The sequence below is a fragment of the Poecilia reticulata genome, linkage group LG20 (genome assembly GCF_000633615.1).
Source record: "Poecilia reticulata strain Guanapo linkage group LG20, Guppy_female_1.0+MT, whole genome shotgun sequence".
NCBI lineage: Eukaryota > Metazoa > Chordata > Actinopteri > Cyprinodontiformes > Poeciliidae > Poecilia > Poecilia reticulata.
This window is the reverse complement of record NC_024350.1, coordinates 6,636,421-6,658,532: the sequence shown is the minus strand read 5'-3', so window position 1 is coordinate 6,658,532 and position 22,112 is coordinate 6,636,421. Positions and strand designations below refer to the sequence as shown.

The 22,112-nt window shown below is 40.4% G+C and overlaps 2 protein-coding genes across 3 annotated transcripts in view; both read left to right on the top strand.

Annotated features, from left to right (window-relative positions):
- Window positions 1-15,948, top strand: part of sspo (SCO-spondin) — a 77,411-nt gene extending 61,463 nt beyond the window's left edge. Inside the window, exons 88-93 of the mRNA XM_017301762.1 lie at window positions 463-627; window positions 1,430-1,647; window positions 11,148-11,208; window positions 11,764-11,894; window positions 13,580-13,730; window positions 15,926-15,948. Of these exons, the coding sequence (XP_017157251.1) occupies window positions 463-627; window positions 1,430-1,647; window positions 11,148-11,208; window positions 11,764-11,894; window positions 13,580-13,730; window positions 15,926-15,948 (749 nt within the window). The remainder of the gene's footprint in view (window positions 1-462; window positions 628-1,429; window positions 1,648-11,147; window positions 11,209-11,763; window positions 11,895-13,579; window positions 13,731-15,925) is intronic.
- A 3,264-nt stretch (window positions 15,949-19,212) lies between these two features.
- The window catches only part of kcnh2b (potassium voltage-gated channel, subfamily H (eag-related), member 2b), a 221,619-nt gene continuing 218,719 nt past the window's right edge, over window positions 19,213-22,112 (top strand). The window contains exons 1-2 of one of the 2 annotated variants that reach the window (XM_017301923.1): window positions 19,213-19,818; window positions 20,080-20,706. In XM_017301923.1, coding sequence (XP_017157412.1) covers window positions 20,631-20,706 — 76 coding nt within the window. In that variant the 5' untranslated portion in view covers window positions 19,213-19,818; window positions 20,080-20,630. Of the gene's footprint in view, window positions 19,819-19,914; window positions 20,707-22,112 lie in introns of those variants that run through there. The other variant, XM_008438461.2, reaches the window with a different exon arrangement.

The window sequence follows — 22,112 nt, the reverse complement described above, 5'->3', positions numbered from 1 at the left end:
ATCGCCGTGACGCGTTTCACTTTGCAACAATGTGAGTTTACTGGTGGGATTAAAATCAAGGAGGAAAAAGGATGAAGATGCAGACAGGATCAGAAGTCTGTGGAGTGATAATGAATTGGTAGGAAGAAGAAAGTTCAGAGTGATGGGATGGAGGGTGGGGAGCTCGCATAGACGAGCTTGATTGACAGTGTTAAGTCCCGCCCCCTGTACTCTGATTGGTTGTTTCTCATTAGTACTGGGTGAAGGCAGAGGAACTTAGATTTTTTTTTCACAGATTTTCTGTCACATGCCATACTGTCATGATATGCGGAAAGTTTCAACAGATATGTAGAAAAAACATTTTTATAAACATTACATGCTGCAGATCTAACTGCTTCATCTTGCATTTAAATATTTGTCAGTATATGATCTAAACATACTGCGTGAAGTTGTCCTGACCCGCCTTGCTCTGCTCTGGTCCAGTGGCCTGCCAGTGGTCCAGCTGGTCACCATGGAGTCCGTGCTCGGCCAGCTGTGGTACCGGCCAGCAAAGCTCCACCAGACGGGTTCTGCAGCCCAGCCTGTACGGCGGAGCCCCGTGTGACGGACTGAACATCAGGAGTACGGCCTGCGTAGCTCCTGACTGTGGTGAGTGAACGCAGCACAGAGGAGTGATGTTCAACAGATGGCCACTTCTGGAGATATTTAAAGGTGTCTGAAGCATAGAATAAGGAACAGTGCCTTACAAAAGCTTCATACTTGTTGAACTTTTCCACATTTTGTCACCACATGCATGACAAAACTCTTTCACAGCCCAAAATCTGAAGGATGGAGCATCTATTTATGTTTGGCCCCATTTTATGGAGGGCCAAAAGGGACAAAGTTGGATGAATAAATACGTCTTTAATTCTTTACTATTAATTCTTTGACTTTATCCACCATCTGTCTGGATGATAATCTCCTGCTTCTATGTTGTTGGCTAATTGTAAAACCTCTCCAAATAAAATCCACCATTTCAAGAACCGGCAAGATTTTTAAAGAGATTTTTATCATGTGATTAACTGTTTGTTGCAACAGGCAACCCTGGAAAATTATCTTGACCTGAGACTTGGTGGAGTTTCATCTTCCAGCAAACATCCAGCTAAACATGCAGACATCTGTAGCTGAATACTGGCTCAGTCAAAGGCCAGACGGAAATCTAACTCAGGATTGGAAGCAAGGCTTAAAAACTGGGGGTTCAATAAATCTGCCACAATTTCCTAAATTTTGGTGATCAGCTGATACTTACATGTGAAGCTGATCTTATCCATCTCTCCATTTGAGCTTTTTAGAAAAACACGCAGAAAGATTTCAGTCTCTCCATGTCCAAAGCTGGTAGAGATGCATCCAGAAGTGGAACAGCTGGAGGGATTTACCTCACCTCCCTTTTCCTCCCTGTCACTCTGTGCAGCGTGTCCCAATGGGGAGCGATGGAGGCGGAGCCGCCCGGAGGAGGAGGAGGCCCCGCCGTGTGAGAGGAGCTGCGGGGACATTTACTCCGCCCCCCCCACCAGCTGCAGCCGCTCGGCCGGGGGCTGCGTGTGTCTGGAGGGGCTGTATCGAAACCCGGCGGGCGCCTGCGTCATCCCCGCCCTCTGCCCCTGCCACGACCAGGGATTCCTGCGAGAGGTACACGCACACACACATCTGTGCTCACACTGGAGGTAATCAGACACTGGCCATTGTAGCCGTGTGACTGTTCATTTCGCACCGTTCATCCTCATCGTGGTGTTTACTCATGAAGAAGAAGAAGAGCCTGTTGGAACATGAGCGATCAGGCTCAGGGGCCACATTACACCACAAGGCCTCTCCATCCCCTCAGCCTCATCCATTATGCAGCGGGGCCCCGTGGAAAGCCTGTTCTCCGGCCGCAACCGGGCAAGCCTGCCAGGAATTATTCATGAAGGAAGGGATATTAGAGCGTTGCTGAATTAATCACACACTGACAAGAGTTCTGCTACACTCACCTTTATCAGTCTTTCTTCTTTTCTTCCCCTCTCTCTTTTCTCACAGGTCGGCTTTATTTCTCTCGTGGAACAGCTGATTCTTTCCCTCTGTGCTTTTCGTCTTTCAGTCTATATTCCTGCTTTCTGTCACATAGGGTTGACTCCTGTTCTTATGAAGTTTTGTTTTGTTTAATTGACCACCAAATGCCTGCTACATGGTACGGGCTCAGTGTGAGCAGAAACTTCTCATGAGGGAAACTTGTAATAAAGAATAATTAAGATTGAAATGAATGGAACTGGCTCTGATTTTGAGTATATAACTGGTTTGTATTGAAGTGAATTTGATTTTTCTACTAAGACCTGATTAGATTTAGCATAATCCATAAAACTGGATCAGTTTGTCATGTTAAAGTTGCAGTATTGAACTTTTATAAACAATATGTTTTTTTTTGTTTTTTACATATTTGTTAAAACTATCACTATGTTGTGACAGTGTAGCATGAGACACATATTCTGTGAAAATAACATCAAGCTCCTTCGTGTGCTCCTCTGTGAGGTCAGACTGCCATCTGCAGAAATACAGAAACAGCCAATCAGAGCCAGGAGGAGGGTCTTAACGCAGTCAGTCAAGCTCGTGTATGGTCAATGTGCTAATTGGTTGTTCATGACCAGGAGTGGTGCATTCCTGCAGATGGCAGTAGGAGCGCTGCCAGGAGGCGGAAGAGTTCCATTATTATTATTTTTTTTTTATCTGACTAATGGCAGCAGCACAGTAGCAAACACACATCTGATCAGTTCATCATGTGCCAAGTTCATACACTCCTAAGAAATGCTGTAAGCAACACAATGGAGGAGCATTGCTGTGTTTCATGCTGAAGGAGTGTCAGATAAAACAGGAGCTTCCTGCTGAGGCCAATTTCAAGGCATCTAATTGCGAAGTGAAATTATTTTTGTTTGCTATAAAAAACTGAAGGTAACACAGTTACTTGAGTGTGCTAAAAAATAGCAGAAAATACGTAATAAAAAGAAAAAAATATCAAATTATGGGTTTGTTTTCTCTTTTCAAAAAATGTCAGGTCAGTACTATTAAATGTCTAACAAAATCCCCCAGGATTCAGGAATCTGCTGAATCACAGCACTTATATTGTTATATTTGTAAAGTTGAATAATATGAGTTAAATGTAGAACTCTTTTTATTTTCATTGACAATGGTTAGAATGAAAAAAGTGGGCTCCAGACAAATGAAAGCAGAAAAGCTGCGTTTGGGGATGAAAATTAATTTTGTAGGTTCCTATTTATGTGAAACAGCTTTAGAAAAACCTTTTGTCAAGAAAAACAGGGCCGATTCACCGGCTGAGAAAATCAAACGCCTCAACCAGACCGCCACAAAAGACCTCAGGCTCCAATAGACGTTAAGTAGGCCAATGCACAGTATTAGGTTTTGCAAGTTATGTTCAGGGTCATGATTTTCACACAGCAAACAAAAGGTTTTGATAATTAATGACTCCACACAAACATTAACCATGAGTGGTAGAAATGTTGTTTATTTCCTATTCTTAGAAAAATGGCATATAAAAACTTAGATTTTACTAGTGAATGTAATAATGTGTGTGTTTTTTGCTGTGTGTGTGCGCGTGTGCGTGTGTGTGAGGCAGGTGGGATCGGAGTGGGAAGAGGGCTGTCTTTCATGCAGCTGTGTGAACGGGAGGACGCTGTGCCAGGCGAAGTGTCCTCCACTTTACTGCGAAGAGGTGAGAGCCAGAAATGTATAAAAGATTTACATAACCAGGTAATGTGCTGCCAATGCTAATATTGTTTCTGCAAAATGTTCACAGTTAGAACCTTAGATTTTCCTTTATACCAGGTACAACACTGGGCTTATGCCAAATATTTCAAAATATGTCCTTTCAACAACCTTACTGAAACCATTCAGGCGTAACGGAGCAGAAATATCATGAATAATTTGTCAATACTAGATCATTTATATATATCTGAACACTAATTGGCTCAAACAGCAGTGAAGTAACAAACTACATGCTGCCATTCACTGAGCTGAATGTCACCCACCAGGCTGTGGTTTCTCTTTTACCCCACAGCAACGGATATTTTGTTCTAACATGTTTCTACAGGAAAGTCTTGTGGTTCTAAATCTAAATTACGCAGGAACCATGACACAGTGCATCTCGCACTGACAGATTTTGAAGCGAACTTGCCTCCACCCACTGACCAGAACCACTGCAGGTTTTTCCCAACTGAGAATCGGAGGTAAAATCAAGCAAAAAATCAAGTCGTGTCTCCGAATTTCAGACTCGTTTTAGCTTTAAGACTAGAAAATTATTCAAAACTGTAAACAAGAGCAGATGTTTTGGGAATTTAGGTATTATAAATAAAGTACATTTTACATGGGCAAGGACATCAGCAGAGAATAAAACTGTTGCAATGGCATAATCTATGTGTTAATCTGCTAAAGATTATGTGATGTTTATATGGACGTTCACTCTATTTCAGACAAAATATGATAAATGAGGCAGAACTAATTTATGTTAAGGCAGAATGCTTAGGTGTTGAACAGTAAACATGATTTTCTTGTTAAAGATCAACACACCCAAAATAGGCCATGATTTTAGAACAACTGGCTGACATTAGAGAGCAGCTGACATTAAATCATAGACGACACTAACAGGAGGTGGTGCGAGTCGAGATTAGTCAGGAAGTTTGATGACTCAGGAGCCAAAGAAAGCGCTGTCATGGCGACCTCTGATTTGTTATTTAGGATAAAATGCTTTGAGTAATGGCATTCAGATGAATTTGCAGCTCATTAGAATAACTTTGTACTGATTTGGAGTAGATTTCTAACATAGCTATTCTGGTCCTTTTAAAAATATATATTTAAATATTTCTGTAATTCTATCTGTAACGGAACATCATTGAACTGTGACAATATATCTTACGTCACTATTATTACGTTGTTATTATTATTATTATTATTATTATTATTATTATTATTATTATTATTATTATTATTATTATTATTATTATTATTATTCACAGCTTTTGAATTCAATGCTTTTGAATTCACTGAGATAAAACAATTCTCTGCCACCAGGAAACATTGTCAGATCTAAACCAGTGAAATCCAACTAAATACTGTGTGGTGAAGTCAGAATAAAGTTTTTTAGCTTGTACTCAAACAGGTGACCCAGAGAGAAAGGTGCACTGGGAGTCTTTCTAAAACATGTTAAGCCTTGACCTCAGAATGGAACAGTCCACCAAACTCTGGTGGTCTGGTGGCTATGGCTAAAATGACCCGTCTTCCCTGAAGGGGAAGGAAGATGTTCTCCAAGAGTCACTGGCTGAAGTGGATCAATACCAGACTTAACTGTTTTCCTTACTGTCTCAGTTCCTGTAAAGCACCGTCTTTACTTCATAACATTAGTTCAATTTCAGGCTAATTCAACCTGTATTTGATTAAAGCTGAAAGCCTCAAGTTTTATTCTCCTACCCAATGACGACGATCATCCCACCAGGAACTTGATTGCCTTATATCAGTAACAATATAGTTAGATTTTCTTCCCTGTTACTTAGTCTTTAAAAAAAATATTACTCAAATTCTTTTTGAGCAATTCTTTATATTGATTTATTCCAGATAAACTCCACTTCTTTAACAGAGCTATTAATGTTATCATTTAATGCTAGATTTGTCTTGGCTTGTTCAGTTTTTTCTCAGATGCACTGTGACACTGAGTCAGGCCAGATTCAAACATTACATCAAATTTCCCACAACAATGTCCCAACCAACATGGGACAGCTAGCTAAAAGTTTGCGCTAACTTTAAAGCACTAATAATAAGCATTTGTTTTGCTAACATTAGGGCTAAAGCACTATACCAGGGGTGCTCAATACGTCGATCGCGGAAAGGTTTTGAGTCGATCTCGGCAGGTGACAAACTCAGGACGCTGAGTCCAGCACTTCCTCTTCTGATAGGCTTATCAAAAATATTCACTAAGATCCTAAACGTTTGTAGCTTCATTAAAAAAGAATAATTATAAAAAGTAAACAAAACATGTTAAAATTAATAATCTCAGCAATTATTGTTTCAACAAGGTGTTGCGCAATTCAGTGCGTTTCGGTTCCATTAAAAAAAAAAAAGCGACTCAAAGACCGACTGAGGAACAGAGCAGGAGTTTAAATTAGCTACTCAACCACCGCTGTGTTCATGAGAGGCTTATTAATAATCGAGAAATAAATATCAAGCCTGGAAACCTGATATCGTAACGGACTGAATGTTGTGTTTTTAATATAGTCTTTGCTCGGCTTAAGCGCAGGTGGTTGCCACGGCAACGGGTGTGCTTAAACGACAAAGAGAGAGAGAGAGAGAGGGGGGGGAGGATAAAGAGGGTAGTAGTGATTTTGAGTTGATCGTCTTTTCGGATTGTTTTATCTTTTTTTACCTTTGCTGTGACTCATCACATCTGCTGTAGTTTCTGAACGTTCAATAAACGACAAACTTGTACTAATTACCTCGTTCGTTTGTGAGCTTACGTCACAACATCAAATAGGACAAATATATTTCATTAAGTTTTAACAAATTCTACCGCCATAATTATGTGAAATTAAATTAATTATATCCCGACTTCAGAAGATTTACCTTTACCTTTATTGGGCTCCARAGAGCCCTTTRTTGAAACTATGAGAGTCTGTAGTTTCTCATATTGAGAAAAACCAAATWTCAGATCYACCATGACTGACTGACACCTGCTGGCSTCAGGTTTGCAACCAGCTTCTGACTGAGAAACCAGTAACCWGCTCCCAGTGTCAGAATCTCACTGAGGAAGAAACTGKATTAGGTTTTCTGTCACTTTATTATTTCTGCTATAACTGATGTATATTCGCATATAAAATAAGTCAATAGAGTTTAATTTGCTATTTTTATGTCTTTGTGTCATGAGGTAGATCTCAGGGAGCTGGTGAGAGAAAAAGTAGATCTTGGTCTCAAAAAGTTTGGGCACCCCTGCACTATACCAACACACTGTAGAGCTTTAGCAGCTAGCTGTGCTCACCGATACTCACAATGTCCCATGTTGCTCCTGCAGGACAGTGCTCCTGCTCCTGCACTGTCCTGCAGTGCAGTTGCTCCTGCATGTTGCTCCTGCATGTTGCTCCTGTTGCTCCTGCAGGAGCAACATGGGACAGCTAGCTAAAACGTTAGTTGCGCTAACCCTAAAACACTGTTCATAAACATTAGTTCTGCTAACACTAAAGTGCTATACCATCACAGTATTTAGCAAAAGCTAATGCTAAAACACTGAAGTGCTAAATTTAACCATAGTGCATGCATTAGCCTACAACATGGTACATCAACCTCAGCAGAATCAAATTTGTCATCGCACACCTACCTGTAAGTTTAGATGAAGCGAGGAGAAAATGTAACTTTTCAGGCCTTATAAAAAAAATTTCCCCTTGGAGGGCAAGTTCAAAATAAGCCACAGCAGGCAAAATCTGCCGTCTCATACTTGACACTGTGACCTGAATAGGTATTTTTAGCTCATGGTTGCTGTACGTAGGCAGTGATGAAAGTAAATGGACCAATGCAATGATTCCGTCTGACACTCTCAAATTCCTTCCTGTTTTCTCTGAGTTATGCCTCCGTGAAGTTACACCTCAGTCAGTACGAAAAGGTCATTTAATGCCTGCTGGTTTCCATCCCAACACTGCTTTTTGTCAGCATGCAGTGATTTATGAGTCAGCTTTGAGCTCCTTGTTCTGCGTAGTTTACTGAACGTGTTACCAAAGCTAGTGAGAAAACCTATCAGGAGGTTTTCCTCTCAAACACACCGACTCTTTGTCATCCTTTAGATCCAGACACGGATGATTATACAACAAACACATTCGATGAGTTTTCAAAATGGAAGATAAAACGACTCGAATGTAAACATACAAGCTAAAGAATATTAGGATACTTTAATATTTAAATGTCCCTTAGCAAGATGCAGATTCTTTTGTTGAAATGTACAAGCTGAAAGAATGAATTGCACACATTTTCAATATAGTTAAGGTCATGGCCATTCCAGAGTGTTGATGTTCCAAAGCCAGTGATGATGTGTGTTTGGGGTCATTGCCTTATCGCAGAGGTTCCCAAACTGTGGGGCGCGAAAATGTTTGGAAACCACTGGGGGGGCGCAGGAGAAAAAGTTCTGTTTACCGGAACATCCTATTCTATCCAAGCTTTATCTCACTACCTGGCAATTTGAATTTGGAGCTGCTCTTCATTCCTTTTTAATATTCCTTCCTTTTTGTGTGAGGTACCATTATCGACTGCACTGACTGGCCGGTCAACTCAACAAAGAAACAACAAACAAGCAGGCGGGGAAGAATGTGAATGTTTTGCTTGGGAAACCCAGCAGCTGATTTTATTTTGGCCTGACTGGAGCGTTGGAAAGCAGATACATTCTTTCCTATCTGCTGTGGCCTGGAAGGGAGCCACCATATGAAGTTATTAACTTTGTTCTTTTGTGACATCAGTCTCATTGTTAGTAAGTGGGTGAAAGATCTGTAGATTGTTAAATTAAACAGAGTAAAGTGCTTTGTCTACCCTCTGTTGATGATGCATGCTTGGTTGCCCGTACTGCTGGAACTGGATGTTTATGGCTCCAAGATTGTGAACATATTACTTACTGAAAATTTGCATTAATGTTTATCATATTATTCTTGTCATAACAAGACATTGTGTGTTGCATAAACCCTTTACCCATGAAAAGCAACAGCTCCAATGCATTTTTATAAAGGCCAAAAATAAATAATGATGAGTCCATGTAAAGTCCTGACTGGCATTGTAAATATTTTACATTAAGCTCTACTATTATTCCATTTTTTCCCACATTTCTCATATTAAAAACTCCAGAACCTGAAGTGGTCTTGTGGCACAGCAGAGGATAAAAGGGTTTTTGGATGTATGTGTATGCTTAGGTGCTACAGAGCAGTGAAGGATGCAAAAGTCTACTCTTAGACTTCCTCAGCAGCTTTTGTCAGCCCTGGGTATCACACAGTACCACACATTTCATTGTCTGCTTGGTGACTGTCCTGCATATCTTCTCCTTTGCAGTGTCATTCCTTCACACTCCCTCCTGTGTGTTCCTGCAGCCCTGTCTCCTCCGTACTATTTTTAGTCTCCTCATTTGTGTCTTATTTTTGTCCCTTTTGCCATTTTCCACCCTGGTTTCTCTAACATAGCTGTCCATCTTGGAAAAAGAAGAAAACAATATTGTCTTGCAATTCTAGAATATGTCCTAGAATTTTTCTGAGAAAAGTCAATTTTTTTGTGTGTGTAGTGTGACCCAAGACCAGTTGAGCATTTGTGTATGGAGATATTCTACCAGCTTTATTCAGTCAACAGTATCTGCGGTTGACATTTTGAAAATAAATTATCGTAATGGAAATGCCGCTTTTGAAAAAACTTGTTTCTTTGGTAAAAAGTTTGGATGATTTGATTTCTTTGACTTCATCAACATTGGTTGTTTTCCCAAAACGTTAATGGAAACACTCTTTTCACATCACACAAGTCACAACCAGATGTTACCACTGGCACAGACCACAAAGAGGATAACAGGAAGTAGTTATAGGAGGATGATGGTACAGCATGTTTTTATCGCGTGTACAAACTTTTTCCTGTGTGATTTTAATTACGTTTTTTACTTAATGGAAACACAGCAATTGTGAAATTGTGTTTTTTCACTTTGCACACATTTGTAATGGAAATGCAGCTACTGTCTGCCTCACACAGAGACAGATAGCCCTGCATCCTGATCAACAATGAGCAGCTAATCTAATTCAACCAAACTAATGAAATATAATCTAATATGTTTGGAAAGTTTGAGAAAACACTGAACACTCAGACACAAACTTATGCAAGCAGAGGGGATCTCTGGGATCTTCCTAGCTGAAGGTCAACAAGTTCACCTTTTCAAATCAGGTAAAGTCTCCAACAGTTTTCAGTTCACTAAAACATCTAACAAACATGGGTCTGAAATTATGGCAGAAAAACCCCACAACATGAAGAACACTAACATCAAAACATCCAAACACGTACAGTATGCTGCAAGAAGAAAACCAATGTTGTATGATGATGGTTCTCTAAAATATAAGCAATATTTTATTACTCTGATTTTGATGAGATGATTACATATAAGACACAACTAAGAAAAACCTAAAGTAGACTTAAAAAACAAAAAGTGGTGGTAGAGTTATAGATTTGAATAAAATGATCTGAAATTGATAAGATGAAAAATTATTGGCAGGTTGGAGGGAGGTTAGGTAAAGCTTTCATCCTATTAATTAAAAATAGAAAATACAAATAACTTCCAAAGTAAATGACATCACTGATGTGGTCCAAATGTGGTGCTGTCACTCTGAACAGAATAAATAGTGGGACGTTTGTTGAAGACTTGATGAATCCTATTCTATTAACTGGATTTCCTTTACCCTTCTGATTATTATTAAAAATGCATACAACTTAAAAAAAACTATTCAAACATCAGTGTCTCCCTCATTTTGCTTTTAATATATCTGTTTATTTATATATAGCTGCAAGATATTTAGGCTGTGAAGATAACACATTTCTGGATAAACTGTTCCTGAAGTTATTGCGATAAAGAAAAATGTTGTTTTGAGACTATTTTTAAGTAATATGATGGTAATGGCAAAATAATAATACAAGAGCCCATTCTGACAGATCATTAAACTTTAAACTCTAATGAACATTTAACACTGGAACTGGAAGACGTTTTAAAAATACAAAATAAATACACAAAACAAATAAAATGAATTTTGAAGTTTTTGTAAACAAAATTGTCCTTAAAAATAAGAACTAGTTCAGACTAAAGCACAAAACTCAAGACTTTTACCATCCAGTTTTTGGTAGAAAGAGACAAAAAAAAGAGATAAAGGATAAATCATGATTGAGTTTGTTTTAATTTATCATGTGATTAATTAATTGATTTATTGATTTTTGTGACAGGCCTAATAATATTCTATGACTTCAACATTTATGATATAGAATATTGGTCTTCGGTTCCGTGGCCGACTGGATTGACCCCAATTTGTGGTTTTTAAAAGTTACACTGTTAAAAAAAATCTTCAGTAGACAATTTGAAAACTATGCTAAAGTAATCATCATCTCCTTCTCAGGGGGAAGTGAAAGTGGAGGAACCAGGCAGCTGCTGTCCAGTCTGCAGGAAACGGTTCCCAGGTCAGTGCAACATGCAGGATGTTAGCGCTGTGTCTGGATACCTGGATCTTTCTCTTCCTGATGCTTTCATTGTCATGTTAATCTGTCTCTTAATCGGCACGTCAGATATTCTGTTTCATCTTTCAACTCTTTGGGAGTTTATACGGATTGCAACACAGAACAAAGCAGATGATGCTAATGTGAAGCAAACTGTTCTGACAAGCACATATTGAAACAGCCTTAATGGTGATGGCCTCCAAAGCACTTCAGCGGATGTGAGTGCTCCATTCTTCATTTTCTAAAAGGGTAAAAACCGAGTGCTGCAGTCCCCAATTAGTGAGAGATTACATTACTTAGCCTACACTGGGGCTTTAATCTGTCTCCCTGTGGAAGAAATGTCACATGCTGTGAGGGCAGGGCAATGTCACCGTGCTCTCTGCTCTTCCTTCCCCTCATATCATCCCTCTGTTTCTTTTTTCTATGCAGAAACTAAACGATTCTGTGCTTTTGCTGCGTTTCCTCGTCTCTCCTTGTCCCCTTCTCCACTGTCCTCGTTCTCGTCTCTGTTTCCACCAGGTGAGCCTGGGGCGGAGTGCAGGCGCTACGTCGAGGTCCGGAACATCACCAAGGGAGACTGTCGGCTTGACAACGTGGAGGTCAGCTTCTGCAGGGGACGCTGTCTGTCCTGGACTGATGTCATCATGGAGGTATGGGCAGATGAGATGAATACACACGCACACACACACACACACACACACGCACGCACGCACACGCACACACACGCACACACACACACACACGTGTTATATACTGATGAAACCTGCTATAACCTCAAATTTCTCAATTTGCTCTATAAAGCTTGATCACCTCAAGGTTCTTTAGTGTGCTTTTATAAAAATAAAACAAAGTTTAACACAAACATTTTTCTAAATACTCTCCCAAGTTCAAACTAAGTTATCTGCTCAACTTGGAACCTTCACATGTCTTCAAACCAAAGGTTCATGATTCATTAATGGATAGATGAGCCATGGGAAACGAATGTACTTATCTTATTTTTCCTTTCTTCTTGTTTTTGCCTTTTCATCCTTTTAAAACGGCAAACTCATCACTATGGTGACACGAATCTTCCTTGGCATCCACACATTCATTGTTGGGGAAAAAAGAAATAAAATAACGTCAGCTACTCCGGGGAGATGAGTAAAAATAAACATCAGCTCTGCCAAATGTATCATAATTTCTTGTTACCGTGGCAACCAGGAATTTGAAACGGTGACTAGGCAGCACAGAAAAGTTTTATTTTCATTCACCAAGGGCTGACCTGTTGTCTGGATTGAGGATATTTTAATTGGACCATTAAATGGACAACATAAGTAAAAGAACGTGTTGTTACAGTTTGTCCTTCGATTTACTAAAACATTGAGAGGTTATTCATTTTAAACAATTAAGTTTGACATTAATTTTGCCCTTTTCAACTCCATCCTTGTCTGAGATTTAGTATCCACCCTGTTTACTGAGTCAGTCACAATCACCTGGTGCTAAACTGGCATAAACTAAAATACCCCATCCTCACAGTTAAACACTGATTTTCACACCATTGATCCCAGTATATATGCACTATTCAGTATGGGTGAGCTGTTGACAGACTTTTAACATATGACAGGACTTGAGGTTGTTGTTTTTATTGTGTCTTGCTGTAAAATTAAATGCCCTTTGGGCCCTTTATATATATATATATAAATATATGTGTGTGTGTGTGTGTGTGTGTGTGTGTGTGTGTGTGTGTATCCCTTAACTTGCCATATTATTCTTGTGGTTAAAAGTCCTTTCATCTGGTAAATGTACAAATGTTTCTTAATATTTTCACCACTTTTAGACTTATGAGAAAATGAATTGTCTGCCACATGAGTGACATAACTACTTCCAGAACTGGCCCGTATTTGGCATGGACAGATCTGGCCCATGTGTTGCATGCCTTGTGTGAACCGTGCCATCATTCTCAGACCTGGCCTGGGTGTGATTGACATCCAGTTTGCTGTGCCAAAGGTTTGCCAGATGTGCCAGCAGAATGTCAGATCCGGGCCAGGTCTGTCTGCTACGTGGGTAGCTATGTAGCTTATCTATCTAGCTAACTATCTCTTTCCATCTAGCTAGTGATATAGCTTATCTATCCTTCTATCCATCTACATTTATGTCTATCTAAATTTGCTCCATTTCTTAATGTTTAGACAAAGGTAAAACACATTTTCACTTATGCCACCATTCATGGCAAGAAAAGCTAACATGAAGCACTTTTAGCTACAAAAAAAGGGTCCTGTGTTTCAGTCTGGTTCTCATTTTACTACTTTCTTCCTCTGTCTTTTCTGTTGCTTTTCTCCCTCCTCTCCACATGCAGGAGCCCCACCTCCACTCAGAGTGCGAGTGCTGCAGCTACAAGCTGGACCTGGTGAAACCGGTCCGCTTCCTCAACCTGCAGTGTGCGAGTGGAGAAAGTGAGCAGGTCTTCCTACCAGTCATTACCAGCTGCGAGTGCACCAGCTGCCACGGTGAGGAACACTGGGCCGGGGGGATTTGCATATCTGTCTCTCATGTCGGTATGAAAATGAGGCATATGCTAAGACTGTACACAAAATACAGATGAGTGCACAGTGCTGACTTGTAGCCAACAACATGCTTTTCAAACAAAGAAAAAGTTCAGAGATTTTCTCTTATAGACCATTGTTCTTCATAAAGCCACATTAATTATGCCTTTTCCTCATCTTTTTGAAGAAAGAGAAATGAAAGCTGTTACATTAAAAAAAATCTTGTCACGGGAAGTTATAAAGAAACTGTTGACAGAATAATTTCCTACATAATAATTTAACTGAAGTATTAAATTTACTTGAGGGCAACTAAATTAAAAAGTGAACAAAAAAGTGTATTTATTTCAGTAATTCACATTCTAATAATTAGCTTCAGCAAAAAAATAATCTAATTTTAAAATAATACGTAAGAATCGAGTGTGTTATTTTCAATTAATAGTGGATTTAAACACGTAAAAGAAAAATTCAACCCATTCTCTGTTTTATTTTTATTTTATGCACACAAATCTCCCCAGCTGGAATTACTGTGTGTGTTGTGTTTCTGGTACATCTGTAAATCTGACGCACAAGTGACATCTGCAAACAATGACGGATGACAAAGCTGCTTCTCTTTGTCCACAGGCGGCTCATCATTGTTTCATAAATGAGCTGGGATTCTGGAAAAGCCTATTGTTGTGCTCAAGTTATGCTAAAAGGAGTTAGCCTGTCAGTGAAGCTACTCGAGTCTAAAATAGCATCTCAGTGGTAAAGATGTAGCAGTAGCTCAGACGTCCCCAGAGCTAACATCCACTTCTAAAGATGATCCATGAAGGATCAGGAATTCCTGAAACTATGATCTCTTATCAGCTCTGACATCAGAATGGATCACCATCATTAGTGGTTTGGCTCAGACGTTCATATCTAGAAAAAGGAGTAAATTTGTTTTGTGCATAAATTTGACCTATTTGTTTATAAAACCCATTTAGACAAATAAAAAAAATCTCAGAAAAATGTAAAAAGAACTGCTAAGCCACAAAGTTACTGTCAGATTGCCACATGAAGACTAGGTAAAATGTGATTTGAAATGAAAAAGCAACTATATTGATTTTTTGTTTTCAAACTTTTCAAAGACTTAATTACTTCTCAATAATTATATAACTCCACTCATGTTCAGTCCAATTAACCAGTCAATGACTCTGGGCTCAAACATAAACATGCAGTCACTGACTTTCATATACAGTATGTAGTAGATGCACATCCACTGAAGTCTCGGTTAAACAGGCGTTAACCTTTGATGCTCATGAATAATGAAAGCAGAGCTCCAACCTCTGAAGGAGTTGCATGTTAATCCATTAATCAACCTGGTTAATTGTGTTAGTTAATTGGAAAGCATCACCCACCACCTCCCACAGCTACTCTGCTGCACACATTACGCCTGACAGCTTCACTTTTAGGGACAATCCATCTCTAATGCACACACACACACACACACACACACACGCACACGCACCCACACACACACACACTCGCAAAAATGAGAGCACATGTACAAACGGCTCTGGAAAAAATTAAGAGACCAGTTAAAACGATCAGTTTCTCTGATTTTATTCTTTATATGTTTATGTTTGAGTAAAATGAACATTGTTCTTTTATTCTGAACTACTGACTTGTCTCTGAAATTCCAAGCAGAAATGTAGTATTTCTTTGCAGTAAATGAGAAATGGGCGAAATAATGAAAGAGATGCAGTGCTTTCAGACCTGAAATAATGCAAAAAAAATAAGTTCCTGTTCATTTAGAAACAACAACACTAATGTAACTCAGGAAGAGTTTGGAATCAATAATTGGTGGAATAACCAGGAGGTTTTCAATGAGGTTCTGTGGAGCGGGCTCTTAACTTTTCCAGAGCTGTAGATGCACACACACACATGCACACACAGATGCGCACGCATGCACGCACACAAAAGACACATCATTTGAAACATAAAATCTAACTGACCTCTGTAGATTTTTACCATATTTATTTTAAAATCTGGTCTAAAACACAGAAACTGTAGGAAGTCATGCTGATCGTTATAATCCGTAGGTCGGAAATGTTTTTTTTTGTTTAGTTTTTTTTGTTTTGCTTTGTGTGAAGCAGCAAAGCCAGCCTGCATCACTTCCCTGTTTCCTCTCTTCACAGGAGGCGACGTGTCCAGACGCTGAGCTGAGTTTGCGGCTCGAGTGTGTGTGTCTGTGCGTGTGTGTGTGGATGAGTGTGCGTCAGGTAGAGTGGCAACAGTCTGAACCCCACGCTGAGTGAAGCAGCATTCTGACAGCCAGCTCTGTGATAAATGGATGTTTCCAGGATGAGCAGATGGATGGACAGACGAGTGAAAGCAGCTCTTGAAGGACACACTGCACCGCGTAGTTTCAGTCGTAGTTTCAAGTTCTTGCTCTGCAGCTTCTTCTTCCTGTACAGTCTTTTTCTACTGAGTGTTTATAGTTTGATCCAAGTATGACCTGTGAGATGTTTCATGAGTATCTTATGTCTGCTGCCAGTCTTCTTGTTTCCAACAGTTGAGTTTATCAATAAAAAATGCTTATTCTGGAAGCTATTCTCCCTGTCGTTTGTTTTTTATTGATAGTCATGACTAGTCACTGACATGAGGAAATCTGAAATAGTGAATGACTCAGCATTTTCTCATTTACTAGTTGGTAGTGTGTCATGGAGCTGTGATGGACTGTAGAGGTGAAGAACACTGACAGACAGGAAGCAGGTAGAATCTAAAGACAAATGTGAAAATTCCAAGAAAAAAGAAAAAGAACAAACTAAAAGCAAAGTAGAACAAGAGGAAACGTTCATGATGGTAACAGGGAAAAGAGCAGGAAGCAATAGGAGGATCTGACCAATGAGAAGCCTGATATGTTCATAACAAAACAGCCTTTTTTTCTGAAGCGAGTCTAAACTTTTTCTGCTTTCCATAAATTTGAATTCGCCTTACTCCATTCATCCTAACAGAACTGGTTTAACTGACTTTACAAACTGCCTTGTTCACACACACCTTTAAGCTCCAACTACAAATTTTCCATAGAACTGAGATTAGGGCTTCATGGTGACTGCTGCAAAACATTCACTTATTTATTTATTTATTTTGTTTTTTAGCCACTTTGTAACTAATTTGTTGATGTTCTTGGTTGGAATCTTTCTACATTTTGAAAGCCACCTGTGTCCCCAACCTTCAACTTTCTGGTTAATGTCTTGATATTCTACATCAAAATGTCTACGTATGTTTTATTTGTCCATCTATAATGTGAAGTGTACTTATCTCTCACGCAGCACAGTATCCGCACTTCGCCTCACACACTTCACTGTAGGATTTGTCAACGTGCCAGTCTGCTGGTGATCCGAGGTAACAGAAGCTGTGCAGAGGGATGTTGACACCCATTAAATCATTTTCCTTGGTCGTCTTTGGATTCAGGAGCAACGTAACGTAACTGAGTGACATTTGAAGCTGACTGAAAGCAGTGTGAACATAAACCATGGTGTCATCAGCATACATTTTATAAAACATGCTCTGAGCAGCTAGGTGATATGTTCATGTTTAGACTTTTATTATCATCGTGTCTTTGTTTATTCCCTCTTATCTTACTGGTTCAGTTCATTCTTGTTGTTTGTGTTTCATGTTTCTTTCCGTTTACTGTTTCTATAGGTTTATTTCTCATTATCTTTGCTTTACTTCCCCCTCAGCTTGTTATTCTTCTCTCCTTCCCGGCTGTTAATCATTTGCCTCTACCTGCTCCCTTCCCCAGCTGCATCCACTCACCTGTAATTAGCTCTTCTGGTTCCTTTTGTCAGTGTTTTAGCTCTCTTTTATCTTTCCTCACACTAGATCCATCAGCCTGCTGCGCTCTTTCATTTTGGTGCTCCTGTTATTCTTTTCAGCTTATGCAGGTTGTCCAAAGTGCGGCTCGAGGGCCATCTGTGGCCCCTTGGCTTTTTCTGTATGGCCAGGCTGAAGAGGTGGGTGATGCAGATGGAGATTTTTTCTTTTCTTTGATTAGAGAAAACTTATTACTGAGAAATTAAAATTCAGCATTTTTAGTACAACACAAGGAATTTGTCTTTTAATAACCACATTTTTGCTTTCTCTTTAGTTTCTTAGTAAATGGAACCACATTTATCACCTGACTTATACTTGGAAACAAAATTTAGAGAACCCAAATGCTTTGATGTAAATTATTAAACCTCCCATGAGATAAAGTATTTTTAGAGCTAGTGAGCCAAATTCTGTCATTTCTCAGAATTGTTTCGATATTTTTCTATATTTCCTTCATCTGCGTTCAAATCAATTTACAAACTGGACTTCTTCTTTAGTAATGTAAAAAACTCTCGCTTTTGAATCTACAATGATTTGAACTTCTCTTTATTACATAAAAAATACTTGTTTAATTGAAATTGCCTAGCATGAGAAGTGGGAAAAAACACTTTGTTGTGATTTTTTAGATTTTTTTTTCTTTTCTTTGGCCCATGGATACTTTTGACTTTATTTTGACCCACATGACAAAGTTTGGACATCACAGTCCTGTGTAAATTTCGCACTGTTAATCCCAGTATACACACGCTATAGAAACGGTGATGCGCCAGTGACGACATACTGTATGTCAAAGCTATTGCATATCAAAGCTGACAGCACCTGATATTTGACAAAATGACCGTCATGTCCCTGATTTAAACATAGATTTTAGAAGCACTAAATAAGAGACTTTAGCAATAAATAAAAACAAAATTTCTCTTTCTGCATGATATTTTTTTTTTCAGTCCTTAAAAGGCCAAGAACAAAATACATCAGTCGCCTGTCTGAGTCCCACTTTTTTTTCTCCATTCAGGTTCAACATAATCTGCTGTTTATGTTCTCCACTTATGAATGTTGGCAGCTTTAAGAATTTTTTATGTGGAAAGTGAAATGTAGCAAGAGCACATCAAGGATCTGTGATGACAGTTACTCATGTGTGCAGACGGTGTGAACAAAAAACAAGCGTTACAGCCTTGGATCCGTCCATTCTTTGAAAAGAAACCATATTTTTCTTTTCCTCCTCGTTTTCTCTTTCCTCCTCCATCCTTCCCTCCCTGCTTTTCTCTTTTCCAGACTAAATAAGGGAGTTGGAAGGAGGGGAAGCTGTCTGTCCGGCTCCTGCTGGCTTTTCGCCGCGCTGCCTCTCGCTGTAACAGGATCACCAACTGATGCATTTTTAACACGCACCAAAATGTCACACTTTGATGGATGGTCTTTCTGCCTGGCAGCAGTTCGTCATGTCCCGCCGGTCCTTCCGAGTCCGATCACAGCAGTGAAAACAGAATAAACAGAAGGAATAGTCTGAGATACGGTCTGCGTGAGAGTTTAACATCTCAGTGAGACACGATGTGAACTGAAGGAAACGTAGAACCGTTTCATTCCGTCAATGCGCCTCATCCAAACGCACAGCAATAATTTCCCGCTTTACTTGAACGCATCATCTCCAGCATGACGGAAGGGGGGAACCCCGGCGGTGTGACGTAGCTGAGCAGGCTGAGTGGTGAATCCCCGTCCAGCCCCCGATGAAAGCAGGTTAAAGCCGCGCCGCAGCCGCATTTCCACAAAACCCGCAATAAAACCACAGAAAAAAATCTGGCGCAACGGAGAAGGAGACGCTTCGTTTTTGCGCAGGTGCTTTATTTTTTTTCCCTTCATTTTCGTAAACGATAAAAACCTATTCCCCCCCCTCTACATTTGAGGGCATGCATGGCTCAGAGCGGAGCAGGGCAGTACAATAGAGGGGAGAAACCGGGGAGGTGGCTGTGCGTAAAATGCATTTATTTTATTTATTTCTTTGCTGCTTTAAAAAGGCAGGTGACGCTGCGGAACACCTGGTAACGTCAGGCGTCCGTCTCCAACCTGCTGCTGCAGGTGAAGGAGGAGGAATCGGTCCTATCTGATCTGCCTGGCAGCTGCGCCGCGCCGGACCTTCAGTCCCCCCTGAGGCGGCTTCAGATCGGCCTCCTTCATAGGATTTTCTGTTGTTTTTGTTTTGGGGCCTGAGATGTCATCAGGACAGGTGAGTGCGCGCGCGGTTTCCTTCCTGTCCGTCACCAAAGGTGAGTGGTGGGCTCCGCTGTGATGCGCAAAGGGTTAAAAAAGAGGCGCAGCTAGACGCCAGGGGAGCTGAAGTCATCCGGCAGCGCGCACAGCGAAGAGGAGGAGGAGGAGGAGGAGAGATCCACAGAGCACCTTCTAAAACACACATGATTCAAGCTGTCGACCTGCGCGCAGCTGTTTTCCTTTAATGATCACTCCGCTCTTTTTTCCCCCTCTGCAGCCAAACACCAGGAGCTTCAGAGGCGAAACAAAGAGAAGAAAGAGGAGGTGGATTGAGAGAGAGAGTGAGTGAGTGAGAGAGAAATAAATAGAAACGCGCAGCCCAGCGCCTCCAACTATGGCTCCAACGGTGATCATCAGAGAACTCGCCCAGTCCGCCTCCAAGCAGCGGGCTGACGCGCAGGATGAGCGCCGCGCTGCGCTCCTCCGGGTGTGAGAGAAGCACCGGCGGACCAGAAACGGACAGCCGCCCCGCTCCCAGCCTGGAGGCTGGAAGCCGCCCGATCCTCCGCGCGTTACAGCGCGCCTCCTTTCCAGAACTCTCAGATTATTATTATTATTATTTACCCCCAAACCCTTCGGGAGTCAGAGCCCACCTGAACACCCGGGAAACTTTTCCCCCCTTCTCCCCCCATCGTGATCCGCTGCCAGTGTGGAGGGGAGCACAGTGAGCATCGCGCGCTCCGCGGGGCTTGAAGAGCCAAACTCGGTGTGATCTTATCCAAAGAACCCGGAAAGTCTTTAAAAGTCCCGGCGGCCACCGCAGCAAAGATGCCGGTCCGGAGGGGCCATGTGGCCCCGCAGAACACCTTCCTGGATACTATCATCAGGAAATTTGACAGTCAAAGTAAGAGCAGAGTTTTCTTCTCCTTCTTTTACTCACGAAAACACAGAGCTAATCATTTATTTGCTGGTTGTTTCAACATGCTGTTGGCTGATAGCGGCTCTTATCAGGCTCCACTGGAGAAAAATCACTGATAAATCGATTAAAATTTACATTAACGTGTTAAAGTCATAAATAAACAAAATAAAAGCCACTTTTCCTTTAGAGTTGATAACATTTTAAAACCATTTAAAATGATTGCAGCGCAAATACATTTAATTGATAAAGTAAGTGGATAAGAACGGAAATATCCTAATTTTGTAAAACGGTTTTCACAATAATTGCACCTTGAATTCCTCACAGATCTCATCAGTTGATGTGTTGATCAGGTTCCTTTTGCTGTTCGGTGACTGATGGAGCCTCATGTTGAGCTCTTTCCCACAGCCAACTTTACAATGGATTAAAACAGGTGTGTGTGTGTGTGTGTGTGTGTGTGTGTGTGTGTGTGTGTGTGTGTGTGTGTGTGCGCGCGCGCGCGCGCATGTGTGTGTCTGAGCTTAAGCAGAAATCCTCTGGGTGCGTGGCTGCTTCTCTTCAGCCCGCTGGACTCTTGTTGTCTTGTGTTTACCTGATCCCAGTAGTTTACGTTCGGCTTCCCTGGATGAAAAGCTCATTTCCGGTCACTGATTTATTCCAGCTCACTTGGTAAAGTTTATTGCTTTCAGTTTTCCGCCCTGACGCGTTAAAGTCATCTGGACAGCTTGCGGGTTTCACTTCCTCAACATTCCCACTTTGCACCACAGTTTTAGCTGCAGCTCATGTAAAGCATCAGTTGAATAAATGTCTTTGTTCTGCTTAATAATCTTTTCCATTTTGACAACATATATGTGGTCTTGTTTCGAGCCTTAGTTTGTTTCAATCAGCCAACTTTTATCTGCAGACTCGTCTGCAAATTTGGATTTGTACATGGAAATGTTTCACAATGACATGTTGGATATATTTCCCTGTACTGGTTCTTAAACTTTCTACTGCTTAGTTTAATCTTCTTTTTTTGGTTCTTGGGCTGATAAAATAGACTGTTAGAATTTTAAATTCACGTCATTTTTAACAGACAGAAGACACTTAAAGAACTAATTTCAATTTCAACCTAATTGTACTGACTTTGATCAATTATTTATATTTACTTCAAAAATTTGTGTTGCTTTGACTCCCTTGCAATAACTAATATGTTTAATAAAAAACACTTTTAAAAATGATTATGAGACACTGACAACAAAATTCAATTAAGGCTAGACTTACCAAAATTAATTGAGTTTGCACCTGGAATGCTTTAATACTTAATGAGTAATATTCTTCACACTGCAGATCACAGATCAGTTTGACTGGATGGAGCTGCTGACCAACGTTCATCTGAACAGTTCAGGGTGATA